Raw genomic sequence first — 13352 nt, 5'->3', positions numbered from 1 at the left:
TGTGTTTTAAAGCTATCAGCATAGCTTGAATTTTTAAATTTAGATGGGATTAAATTTTATTTTTTATCTTTATTTCTACTCTTACTCCAAAAAAATCCTTCTCTTCTACCTCTCCATACAGAAACACAGGTCTTTTTTTTTTCTTTTCATATTTTATTTATTGATTTTACATAGAGAGAAGAACAGGGGTGAGAGGATGGACAGGGAATTCTTCATTGCTTGGTTGTTGTATGTCCCTTGACTGGGCAAGACTAGGGTTTTGAACCAGCGATCTCAGCACTCCAGGTCAACACTCTGTTGATTGTTCTAACACAGGCCAGGCAGCACAAGTCTGGTTTTATAAATCCAGTTGTCATGTGGCTCACGGGAGTTGGAGCAGTTAATCTACATTTCTCACTGACAACTCCTGCAATTTGAAAGAATTACTCTTTTGACACAATATATGTACAAATCATCCTGCTGTACGGTTTTAAATTAAATATAACATGTTGAAGTGCAGTATAAACTATTAAAAGCCTTGTATATTTAGCAATGTTTGTCAACATGCATGTGCTCATACAGTTAGTTTTTTTTAAAGAAAGAAACTTTCAAAAGACTTATCAAGAGCATTGTTTTATTTTTTATTTTTATTTTATTTTGTGACAGAGACAGAGAGAGGGACAGACAGGCAGGAAGGGAGAGAGATGAAAAGCATCAATTCTTCGTTGCGGCACCTTAGTTGTTCATTGATTGTCTTCTTAATATGTGCCTTGACAAAAGGGTCTACAGCAGAGCGAGTAGCCCCTTGCTCAAGCCAGCGACCTTGGGCTCAAGCCAGTGACCTTTGGGCTCAAGCCAGCGACCTTGGGCTCAAGCCAGTGTTCTTTGGGCTTAAGCCAGTGACCATGGGGTCATATCTATGATCCCACGCTCAAGCCAGTGACCCTGCGTTCATGTTGGATGACTCCACGCTCAAGCCGGCAACCTTGGGGTTTCGAACCTGGGTCCTCTGTGTCCTAGTTCGATACTCTATCCACTGCATCACCACTTGCTCAGGCTATTTTTATTTTTTTAAGAGAAACTTTTAAATATTTTATTTTGTTGGTATTAGAGGGAGAGGAAGGTGGGGAGAGAGAGACAGGAACATCGATCTGTTCCTATATATGCCCTGACCAGGGATCGAATTGGTAACCTGTGCACTTCGGGATAATGCTCTAAGCAACCGAGCTATCCAGCCAGGGCAAGAGCATTGTTTTTTTGTTTGTTTGTTTGTTTGTTTGTTTTCTGATATTTTTTTGTAGCTGGAAACGGGGGAGGCAGTCAGTCAGACTTCCGCATGCGCCCAACCGGGATCCACCCGGCACGCCCACCAGGGGGCGATGCTCTGCCCATCCGAGGGGTCGCTCTGTTGTAACCAGAGCCATTCTAGCGCCTGGGGCAGAGGCCACGGAGCCATCCCCAGTGCCCGAGCCATCTTTTGCTCCAATAGAGCCTCAGCTGCAGGAGGGGAAGAGAGAGATAGAAGAGAAAGGAGAGGGGGAGGGGTGGAGAAGCAGATAGGCGCTTCTCCTGTGTGCCCTGGCCAGAAATCAAACCCGGGACTTCTGCACGCCAGGCCGATGCTCTACCACTGAGCCAACCGGCCAGGGCAAGAGCATTGTTTTAAATTCACATTTTTAAAATAACTTGTAAATTAGCAAGCCATGACATATATAAATTGCTAACTTTAGCAATGTAAAGGTAAACCATATTTCCCCTTGTTAATATTTTCAATCAGTCATGGTATGTAGTATTTAATATTTTTTCTGCTGCTTGTAAGAAACAATACAGTTAAGAATCATTTAAGATCTCATGGTCTGAATCAGGCTATTTCTGTTAGCTTAAAATTGCCCTCAAATTGATGACTGATTCTTTTTCACACTGAATATATTAAAAACATTTTAACATAGTGTCAACCAGATTCTTCAATAGCTGATCACATTTGAAATTGGAAACTATCATCCATGTGATCAAGCTGTTTGTCCAGACATGTCTATAAGATTAAATCTCCTGGAATGTTACACTAAATCTCCACCCCTATACACATGTGTTAGACAAAAGACTGTGTGTGATAAATGCTTTTAGACATTCAGATTCAAGTATAAAAGGCTCTATGACAGGCACGAGCCAAATCCTGATCGGGCTTCCAGAAACCTGTTGAATAAGTATTTCCTTTTTATTGCCTCTTCTTGCCACTTCATTTTTATTTAAATCATAGAAGGTATATATTTCTTTGAATCATTTCCATGTAGAGTATTGTATAGTGGTCACTAAGTAACTTGGGAGGTTTGTAAATGAAAATTTGTTCCCCACAGTCAAATTTTCAAAAACTCAATCTTAATTTTTGACTAGGTGATAGGATTCTACATTCCATAATGTCAAAATTCAACAGTTCTCCAGAAAGTTAGTCTTGATACAAGGCTTTTCCTTCTCAGTCGTGTGAGTGTGTGTGTGTGTGTGTGTGTGTGAGAGAGAGAGAGAGAGAGAGAGAATGCACACACATACATATGCAAGAGAATGTGTCTGCAGAGAGAGAGAGAAGTTGTCAATGCTAGTTCTCTAAGTAGTAGTTTAAAGTTATTGTTAATACTTTAAGTGCTCACAGGAATTGTTAACATAAGTGAATAGAAAATGTTTGTGGTCTAGTGCTACCTAAGACATTAAAATTAAAAGTCTATTAAGATCCTTTGTGCATCCATTAAATGTTTTTGAAAGAACAGTGTCTTATGAGGGTTGGATAATATTGTGTGGATGTTAATTTTTATATATTACTACTTAAGTTCACTCATTTTACTGATCTGGCTTTGGCTTTGTTCTTTGGTTCTTATTCATGGTTATTATCCCTGTTGAATGCAGTTTATCTCACAAAATAGGAAACAGGAGAGCGTGGAACTTGCCCCATTTGGTTTCAGATGACAGTGCTTTATGGAAAATCAGAAGTCAAGAAAAGTAGGTCAGAGAGCGAGAATGCCTCAGAACTTCAGGGTCTTTGCTTTTTCATAGAGTGGAAGGAAGTCATCCCTCTGAATGGATGAAAAAAATGTTTACTTCTAAGTGATAGTTCAGCTCAGGAATGCAAATTATGACCTATTTGCATAAGGGCTTATAGTTTTTAAGTAGTATTTCATTTATTCTCTCAAATACTATGTCAGGAACATAGTGTATTTAGAAATGTTGGGATATATTCTTTAATACTAGTGCTTATTGTAGATCACAGTACCCAATGCTAAAGGAGAAAGGGTTGGACCACTGCTATCCAGTGGAAACACAATGTAAGCTACATCTGTGGTCTTAAATTTTCTAGTATCACATTAAAAAGTAAGAAAAATTAAAATTAATTTTATTTAACTCAGTATATCTAAAATATTTCAATATAATTAAAGAAATTATTAAAATATCTTTTTATTTTTTAAAACTAAATCTGCCAAATCCAGTGTGTATTTTACACTCACATGTCAACTCAGGCTAGCCAGACTTCAGGTTCTCAGTAGCCATGTGTGGCTAGTGCCTACAGTATTGGACAGTACAGGTCTGACTAATGAGTAAATAATGGCAAATGTTTTTATTATTTCTTTTGAAAAGATTTTATTTATTGATGTTAGAGAGTAGAGAGAGAGAAGTGGAGGAGGAGCAGGAAGCATCAACTCATAGTTGCTTCTCGTATGTTAAGCCCAGGGCCTTGAACCGGTGACCTTAGCACTCCAGGTCCATCCACTGTGCCACCACAGGTCAGGAGGCAAAGATTATTAGAAGCAGGACTTTGTAATCTTTTTTTTTTTTTTTTTTTTCATTTTTCTGAAGCTGGAAACAGGGAGAGACAGACTCCCGCATGCGCCCGACCGGGATCCACCCGGCATGCCCACCAGGGGCGGTGCTCTGCCCCCCAGGGGGCGATGCTCTGCCCATCCTGGGCATCGCCATATTGCGACCAGAGCCACTCTAGCGCCTGAGGCAGAGGCCACAGAGCCATCCCCAGCGCCCAGGCCATCTTTGCTCCAATGGAGCCTTGGCTGCGGGAGGGAAAGAGAGAGACAGAGAGGAAAGCGCGGCAGAGGGGTGGAGAAGCAAATGGGCGCCTCCCCTATGTGCCCTGGCCGGGAATCGAACCTGGGTCCTCTGCACTCTAGGCCAACGCTCTACCGCTGAGCCAACCGGCCAGGGCCAGGACTTTGTAATCTTATATGTATGATTTAATGTGTACATGATGAGGAAACAAAAGATCTAATGTATTTTTTTGCTTTTTTGGCAGAGAGGAACGAAGGGGATCTTATGACTATAGCCAAGATCGTACATATTATGAGAATGTTCGTACTCCAGGCACATACGCTGAGGATTCCAGACGGGACTATCCAGCTCGAGGGAGAGAATTTTATTCAGAATGGGAAACTTATCAAGGAGACTATTATGAATCTCGATATTACGATGATCCTCGGGAATACAGGGATTACAGAAGCGATCCTTATGAACAAGATATTCGGGAATACAGTTATAGGCAGCGGGAACGAGAAAGAGATCGTGAACGATTTGACTCTGACCGAGACAGAGACCATGAGAGGAGGCCAATTGAACGCAGTCAGAGTCCGGTGCACTTGAGACGCCCACAGACTCCTGGAACATCTCCCTCACAGTCCGAGAGATTACCAAGTGATTCTGAGAGGAGGATTTACAGCCGGTCCTCGGACAGGAGTGGAAGTTGTAGCTCACTTTCCCCTCCAAGATATGATAAACTTGACAAATCTCGTTTGGAACGCTATACAAAAAACGAAAAGACAGATAAAGAACGAACTTTTGATCTTGAGAGAGTGGAAAGAGAGAGACGCTTAATAAGGAAGGAGAAAGTAGAAAAGGACAAAACTGACAAGCAGAAACGAAAAGGAAAAGTTCATTCCCCTAGTTCTCAGTCTTCAGAAACAGACCAAGAAAATGAAAAAGAACAGAGCCCTGAAAAATCAAGGAGTTCTATTAAACTGAGCAGAGAGAAAGCTGACAAGGAAGGAATAGCAAAAAACCGCTTAGAACTCATGCCTTGCGTGGTTTTGACTCGAGTGAAAGAAAAAGAGGGGAAGGTGATTGAGCACACTCCTTCGGAAAAGCCCAAAGCCAAGCTTGATAATGACACTGTTAAGTCTTCTGCCCTAGATCAGAAACTTCAAGTCTCTCACATGGAGCCTGCAAAATCGGACCTGTCTAAACTGGAATCTGCCAGAGTGAAGGTGCCAAAAGAAAAGGCACTTTCGAGTCATGTAGAAGTGGTGGATAAGGAAGGCAGGCTTAAGCCCAGGAAGCACCTCAAACTAGATCTGTCTGCTGACGGGATAAGCTCTGTGGACCTGGAGAAGCTGGAAGCGAGGAAAAGGCGTTTTGCAGATCCCAATTTGAAAGCAGAAAGGCAGAAATCAGAAGTCAAGAAAAGTAGTCCAGAGATGGAGGATGCGCGGGTGCTTTTAAAAAAGCAGCCTGACATACCATCTCGAGATGTCACTCTCCCGAGGGAAGGAGAGCCCGAAAGAAAGCCTGTGAGGAAAGAGATTTTTAAAAGAGACTCTAAAAAGATCAAACTAGACAGACTTAATGCTGTTCCCAGCCCCAAAGATAGTCAGGAGCTGGCCAGTGTTTCTGTTGGGACTGGCTCCAGACCCATCTCAGACCTGCAAGCAAGGCTGGGAGAACCAGTAGGTGAATCTGTAGAAAATCAAGAAATCCACTCGAAAAAACCCACTTCCTCAAAACCACAGCTCAAGCAGCTCCAGCTATTAGATGAGCAAGGGCCAGAGAGAGAGGATAATACTAGGAAAAACTATTGCAGTCTTCGTGATGAAGCACTTGAATGTAAATCAGGCCAAGAGAAACCACATTCAATAAATACTGAAGAAAAAATTGGCATTGATATTGATCACACGCAGAGTTACCGAAAACAAATGGAGCAGAGTCGTAGAAAACAGCAGATGGAGATGGAAATAGCCAAGTCTGAGAAGTTTGGCAGTCCTAAAAAAGATGTGGATGACTATGAAAGACGTAGTCTTGTTCATGAGGTAGGTAAGCCTCCTCAAGATGTCACCGATGACTCTCCTCCCAGCAAAAAGAAAAGGATGGATCACGTTGATTTTGATATCTGCACCAAAAGAGAGAGGAATTACAGAAGTTCACGCCAAATCAGTGAAGATTCTGAAAGGACTGGCTGTTCTCCCAGTATTCGACACGTTTCCTTCCATGAGGAAGACGACCCCATCGGCTCTCCTAAGCTGGTGTCAGTGAAGGGGTCTCCCAAAGTAGATGGAAAGGGTCTCTCTTATTCTAACGTAACAGTTAGAGAAGAATCCTTAAAATTTAATCCTTATGATTCCAGCAAGAGAGAACAGATGGCAGACATGGCCAAAATAAAGCTATCTGTCTTGAATTCTGAAGATGAACTAAATCGGTGGGACTCTCAAATGAAGCAAGATGCCAGCAGATTTGATGTGAGTTTTCCAAACAGCATAATTAAGAGAGACAGCCTTCGAAAGAGGTCTGTACGTGACTTGGAACCTGGGGAGGTGCCTTCTGATTCTGATGAAGATGGTGAACATAAATCTCACTCACCCAGAGCATCTGCATTATTTGAAAGTTCTCGATTATCTTTTTTATTGAGGGACAGAGAAGACAAACTCCGTGAGAGAGATGAAAGACTCTCCAGTTCTTTAGAAAGGAACAAATTTTATTCTTTTGCATTGGATAAGACAATCACCCCAGACACTAAGGCTTTGCTTGAAAGAGCTAAATCCCTTTCTTCATCTCGGGAAGAAAATTGGTCTTTTCTTGATTGGGACTCTCGGTTTGCTAATTTTAGAAACAATAAAGATAAAGAAAAGGTTGACTCTGCTCCAAGACCTATTCCCTCCTGGTACATGAAAAAGAAGAAAATTCGAACTGATTCAGAAGGAAAAATGGACGATAAAAAAGATGATCATAAAGAAGAAGAACAGGAAAGGCAAGAATTATTTGCTTCGCGTTTTCTACACAGCTCAATCTTTGAACAAGATTCCAAGCGCTTGCAGCACCTAGAGAGAAAAGATGAGGAATCTGACTTTGTTTCTGGTAGGTTATATGGGAGACAGACATCTGATGGAGTGACTAGCACAACTGATTTGGTTCAAGAGCCAGTAGTTCTTTTCCATAGCAGATTTGTGGAACTCACACGAATGCAACAGAAAGAAAAAGAAAAAGACCAAAAACCCAAAGAGGTTGAGAAACAGGAAGATACAGAGGATCATCCCAAGACCCCAGAATCTGCTTCTGAGAATAAAGAGTCAGAACTGAAAACCCCGTCTTCAGTTGGTCCTCCAGAGTCAGCGTCGCCATCACTAGAGAAGACAGCTGGTGATAAAACAGGGGAGGTGCCTTCGGTGAGGGAAGAGAAGACCGGGGAGCCAGCCTCTGTCTCAGAAGAGGCAAAACCTGTGTCAGAACCGGCTCCCATTGCTGTGGAACAACCTGAACAAGCAGACTTGGCCCCAGGAGCGGACGCTGACAAAGATGCTGGCGAGACTCCTGCAGTGGTTGGAGAAAGTTCACCAGTTGACCAGCTGCCTTATTTGGATGCCAAGCCTCCAACTCCTGGGGCTTCATTTGCCCATGTAGAGCCCAGTGGAGACCCAGAACCTGACAGTACGCAGCCACATTCGAAACCGACCCAGAAACCTAAGGAAGCTGATGAGCCCAAAGTGGAAAAGCCAGACCCAGCTGGTAGTGTTGAGCCCATTGCAAATCAGAAAGCTGAAGTTGTTCCTGAGGTTCAGCCTAAAGCTTCCGAAGATGTAGAGGTTGATCCTCCAGTTGCTACAAAAGATAAAAAGCCAAACAAAAGTAAACGTTCCAAGACCCCCATCCAGGCAGCTGCAGCAAGCATGGTGGAGAAGCCCGTCACCAGGAAGAGTGAGAGGATAGACCGGGAAAAACTCAAGCGGTCCAGTTCTCCTCGGGGAGAAGCCCAGAAGCTCTTAGAGTTGAAGATGGAGGCCGAGAAGATTACGAGGACCGCTTCTAAAAACTCAGCTGCAGATACTGAACACCCAGAGCCAAGTTTGCCCCTCAGCCGAACAAGGCGCCGGAATGTAAGAAGTGTTTATGCAACCATGGGTGACCACGAAAGCCGCTCTCCAGTTAAGGAGCCTGTCGAGCAGCCACGAGTGACCAGAAAGAGAGTGGAGCGGGAGCTCCAGGAGGCAGCGGCAGTCCCCACCACCCCCAGGAGGGGGAGGCCTCCAAAAACGCGCCGTCGAGCCGAAGAAGATGAGGAGATGGAGGCAAAAGAACCGGTCGAAACACTGAAACCCGCTGAGGGCTGGAGGTCTCCACGATCCCAAAAATCAGTAGCTGCTGGTGGTCCACAAGGGAAAAGGGGAAAAAATGAACCTAAAGTTGATGCTGAACGTCCTGCAGCCACCACTGAGACGAGTCCTCAAGTAAATGTGAAAGAACACACAAAATCTAAGACTGATAAAGAAGAACCAGGAAGCGAAAAACGTGACAAAAAAGAAACGGGCACAGACAAAAATCCACCTGAAACCTCCCCAGTTGAAGTGGTAGAGAAGAAACCGGCCCCTGAAAAAAACTCCAAGTCAAAGAGAGGAAGATCTCGAAACCTGAGGTCAGCAGTGGACAAATCTGCCAATATGAAAACAGCGAATGCCAGTGTCAGTCCCACTGTGGCCGAGGGCCCTGCGGGGCTGGCTGGGGAGAAGGAAGCAGGAATTGTGGCAGTCTCTCCTGAGAAGGGCAGGAGTCCCCCACACGAGGCTCTGTCCTCCCAGGTGAGCAGTGATCCGGCTGGTCCAGAGAAAGAGCCAGAGAAGGAAGATCGGCCTGCTTCTGAGCTGGGCCCAGAAGCCAAGCAGCTAGCCAAGCAGATGGAGCTAGAGCAGGCTGTGGAGAACATCGCAAAGCTCACTGAAACCTCTGCCTCTGCGGCTTTCAAGGCGACAGCCACAGATGCACCAGGTGGCCTCTCCGCAGAGGACAGAAACAAGCCCGCGCATCAGGCGAGTGAAACAGAACTGGCTGCAGCCATTGGCTCCATCATCAATGACATTTCTGGGGAGCCAGAACACTTCCCAGCACCAACACCTTACCCCCCAGAATCTCAGACAGACCAGCAGCCTCGTTCTCAGGAGCTGCAGACCCCTGAGGAGGGGATGGAGCCTGAGACTGATGAGGCTGTGTCTGGCATCTTGGAGACTGAGTCTACTACCGAATCTTCTGGGCCACCAGCCAGTGTTCCTAACCCCTCAGCAGGCCCAGCAGATACCAAGGAAGCTGGAGGGAACAGCAGGGAAACCTCTCACCCAGTGCCAGAGGCCAAGGGATCGAAAGAAGCTGAAATCTCGCTCCCTCGAAAAGACAAAGGGCGCCAGAAAACAACTCGATCGCGTCGAAAACGGAATACAAACAAAAAAACGGGGGCTGCTGCAGAGACCCGTGTTTCAGAACCCAGCCAAGTTCAAAGCAATAGTCCTGCCACAAAGGAGGGGACACCAGTACAACCCTTAGAAACTCCCCAGGAAGAAAAGCAGAGTGAAAAGCCCCAGACCACTCCTCCAGAGACATGTCCTTCTGACCCAAGCGAGACTCCATCCACGGAAAACTTACCCCAAGAAAGCAGTGTTGAAGAAAAGACTCCAACCAAAACAACTGTGCTCCCAGATCCTCCTACTCCCTCCCAGCCAGCATTGATGGACAGTGAGCCCCAAGCCAGGTTCAAGGTGCATTCCATTATTGAAAGCGATCCAGTGACCCCTCCCAGTGATTTGAGCATTCCCATTCCCACAATTCCTTCTGTAACTGCAGCAAAGCTCCCACCTCTCGTGACCTCTGGGGGTGTCCCACAGCAGAGTCCCCCCCCTAAGGTAACAGAGTGGATCACGAGGCAGGAGGAGCCTCGGGCTCAGTCTGCCCCATCGCCAGCTCTTCCCCCAGACACAAAAGCCTCTGACGTTGATACCAGCTCCAGTACACTGAGAAAGATTCTCATGGACCCCAAATATGTGTCTGCCACAGGCATCACTTCCACAAGTGTCACAGCCGCCATTGCGGAGCCTGTCAGTGCCGCCCCTTGTCTGCATGAGCCACCCCCCCCTCCCGTCGAATCTAAAAAACCTCTTCCAGAAGAAAATCCAGCAACTCCAATAGCTAATGCCTCTGACACACAGGCCTCAGAGGTTCCAGTGGCCACTGACAAAGAAAAGGTGGCTCCAGTCATTGCTCCTAAAATCACTTCTGTTATTAGCCGGATGCCTGTCAGCATTGATTTGGAGAATCCACAAAAGATAACTTTGGCAAAACCAGCTCCTCAAACCCTGACTGGCCTGGTGAGTGCCCTGACCGGCCTAGTGAATGTCTCCTTGGTCCCAGTGAACGCACTGACTGGCCCAGTGAATGCCCTGCAAGGCCCCGTGAAGGGCTCGGTGACGACGTTGAAAGGTTTGGTGAACACTCCTGCTGGCTCCGTCAACGTCCTCAAGGGGCCAGTGAATGTTCTGACAGGGCCAGTGAATGTTCTCACCACTCCGGTGAATGCCACTGTGGGCACAGTGAACACCGCCACAGGTGTGGTGAATGCCACCACGGGCGTGGTGAATGCCGCCACGGGTGTGGTGAATGCCGCCACGGGTGCCGTGAGCACTACAGCAGGTGCCGTGAGCGCTACAGCGGGTGCCGTGACAGTCACAGCGAGTACTGTGACTGCCGCATCTGGCGGTGTGACTGCCACAACAGGTGCAGTGACTGTGGCAGGTGCAGTGATTGCACCACCAGCAAAGTGCAAGCAAAGATCAGGCACTAATGAAAACAGTCGGTTCCACCCAGGGTCTATGTCTGTGATTGATGAGCGTCCAGCAGACTCGGGCTCTGGAGCCGGGCTGCGTGTGAACACTTCTGAAGGGGTTGTGCTCCTGAGCTATTCCGGGCAGAAGACGGAAGGCCCACAGCGGATCAGCGCCAAGATCAGCCAGATCCCCCCAGCAAGTGCCATGGACATTGAATTTCAGCAGTCAGTGTCCAAGTCCCAAGTTAAACCAGATTCTGTCACACCGGCACAGCCACCTCCCAAAGGGCCCCAAGCTTCTTCAGGCTATGCGAATGTGGCCACTCATTCCACTCTGGTGCTAACTGCCCAGACGTATAATGCATCTCCAGTGATCTCATCTGTTAAAGCCGACCGCCCGTCCTTGGAGAAGCCTGAGCCCATTCACCTCTCTGTGTCCACACCTGTCACCCAGGGTGGCACAGTGAAGGTTCTCACTCAGGGCATAAACACACCCCCAGTGCTGGTTCACAACCAGTTGGTCCTCACCCCAAGCATAGTCACCACTAATAAAAAGCTTGCCGACCCCGTCACTCTCAAAATAGAGACCAAGGTCCTTCAGCCGGCTAACCTGGGGTCTGCTCTCACTCCCCACCACCCTTCTGCTCTGCCCAGCAAACTGCCTGCAGAAGTAAACCATGTCACCTCAGGGCCCAGCACCCCAACAGATCGAACTGTCTCCCATCTGGCAGCCACAAAGCCAGATGCACATTCTCCGCGACCCAGTGGGCCTGCTCCAACTCCGTTCCCAAGGGCCTGCCACCCCAGCAGCACCACGTCCCCCGCGCTCTCCACCAATGCCACAGTCATGCTGGCTGCAGGCATCCCAGTGCCTCAGTTCATCTCCAGCATCCATCCAGAGCAGTCGGTCATCATGCCACCCCACAGCATCACCCAGACGGTGTCCCTTAGCCACCTGTCCCAGGGTGAAGTGAGGATGAACACACCCACACTACCCAGCATCACCTACAGCATCCGACCAGAGACCCTTCATTCTCCTCGAGCCCCTCTGCAGCCCCAGCAAATAGAGGTCAGGGCTCCACAGCGGGCTGGCACACCCCAGCCAGCCACAGCTGGTGTGCCTGCCCTGGCCTCCCAGCACCCTCCAGAGGAAGAAGTACATTATCACCTTCCTGTTGCTCGAGCCGCAGCCCCTGTGCAATCGGAAGTGCTGGTCATGCAGTCCGAGTACCGACTACACCCATATAGTGTACCCCGGGACGTGAGGATTATGGTGCATCCCCATGTGACAGCAGTCAGCGAGCAGCCCCGGGCGGCAGACGGCATAGTGAAGGTGCCAGCAGCCAGCAAGACCCCTCAGCAGCCAGGAAAAGAAGCTGCCAAGACAACAGATGCCAAAGCAGCCCCTGCATCTGCCCCTGCCCCTCACAGTGAGGCCCGGATCCTCACAGTCACCCCCAGCAACCAGCTTCAGGGGCTGCCTCTGAGTCCGCCTGTGGTGGTGACCCACGGGGTGCAGATTGTGCACTCCAGTGGCGGGGAGCTCTTTCAGGAGTACAGATACGGGGACATCCGTGCCTACCACAGCCCGGCTCAGCTCGCACACACGCAGTTTCCCGCCACCACCTCCATCGGCCTGCCCTCCCGGACCAAGGCTCCCACGCAGGTGAGAGCACCACATATGAGCCTCCTGGTGCAAATGGTGATCGAGGTGCCAGGGTGGTCCCTCTCTTCATGGGTTTAAACAGATGCTTCTTAAAATTTAGGATGAAGGGATCACAACACAGCACAGAGAGCTTAGGGACATGGGAAGGAACTCTTTGTGGGAACAAATGGATTGGTGTCTTCTGCCTGCATGGGTGGAGAGGGAGGGAACAGGTCACTTCCTCTTACCAGGACCCTCAATCCTAAATGCCCAGGAGCATCACCAACTGTTTAAAGCCCCCTTTGTGGGTGTTGTGCATAACAGACTGACTCTGTCCCTTTTTCCCCCGCTCAATTCCAGGGTCCCCCTCCTGAAGGTGAGCCCTTGCAGCCTAGTCAGCCTGCACAGTCTGCACAGCCTACCCAGCAGCCCATGCCATCCACACAGCCTGTCCAGCCCCCGCAGCCCTGCCAGCCTTCACCACTCAGCCAGCCAGGCCAGCCACTGGGCAGCAAGATGCCTCAGGTTTCCCAGGAGGCGAAGGGGACCCAGACAGGAGTAGAGCAGCCTCGCATCCCAGCCATACCTGCAAACAGACCAGCTGAGCCTCATGTCCAGGTTCAGAGGACCCAAGCAGAAACCAGCCAGATCTCCTATCCCTCCCCTGTGTCTGTCTCCATGAAGCCTGACCTCCCAGGCCCTCTCCCTGCTCAGGCTGCCCCAAAGCAGCCTTTGTTTGTCCCCACCACCTCAGGCCCTAGCACCCCTCCAGGACTGGCTCTGCTGCACACTGAAGCCCAGCCCTCTCCCAAACAAGATTCTTCTCCACATTTGACTTCCCAGAGGCCTGTGGATATGGTCCAGCTTTTGAAGGTAAGCTTTGTGCTGTGT

At 48.2% G+C, this 13352-nt stretch overlaps 1 protein-coding gene across 3 annotated transcripts in view; it reads left to right on the top strand.

The window, feature by feature from the left end:
* Positions 1–13352, top strand: part of SPEN (spen family transcriptional repressor) — a 102407-nt gene that overhangs the window by 87420 nt on the left and 1635 nt on the right. For all 3 annotated transcript variants that reach the window (XM_066270350.1, XM_066270349.1, XM_066270351.1), the window contains 2 exons: positions 4268–12482; positions 12822–13334. In XM_066270350.1, coding sequence (XP_066126447.1) covers positions 4268–12482; positions 12822–13334 — 8728 coding nt within the window. The remainder of the gene's footprint in view (positions 1–4267; positions 12483–12821; positions 13335–13352) is intronic.

The sequence above is a fragment of the Saccopteryx bilineata genome, chromosome 3 (assembly GCF_036850765.1).
Source record: "Saccopteryx bilineata isolate mSacBil1 chromosome 3, mSacBil1_pri_phased_curated, whole genome shotgun sequence".
Classification (NCBI taxonomy): Eukaryota; Metazoa; Chordata; class Mammalia; order Chiroptera; family Emballonuridae; genus Saccopteryx; species Saccopteryx bilineata.
The sequence above is the reverse complement of the archived record's forward strand: the minus strand, read 5'-3'. Positions and strand labels throughout refer to the sequence as shown.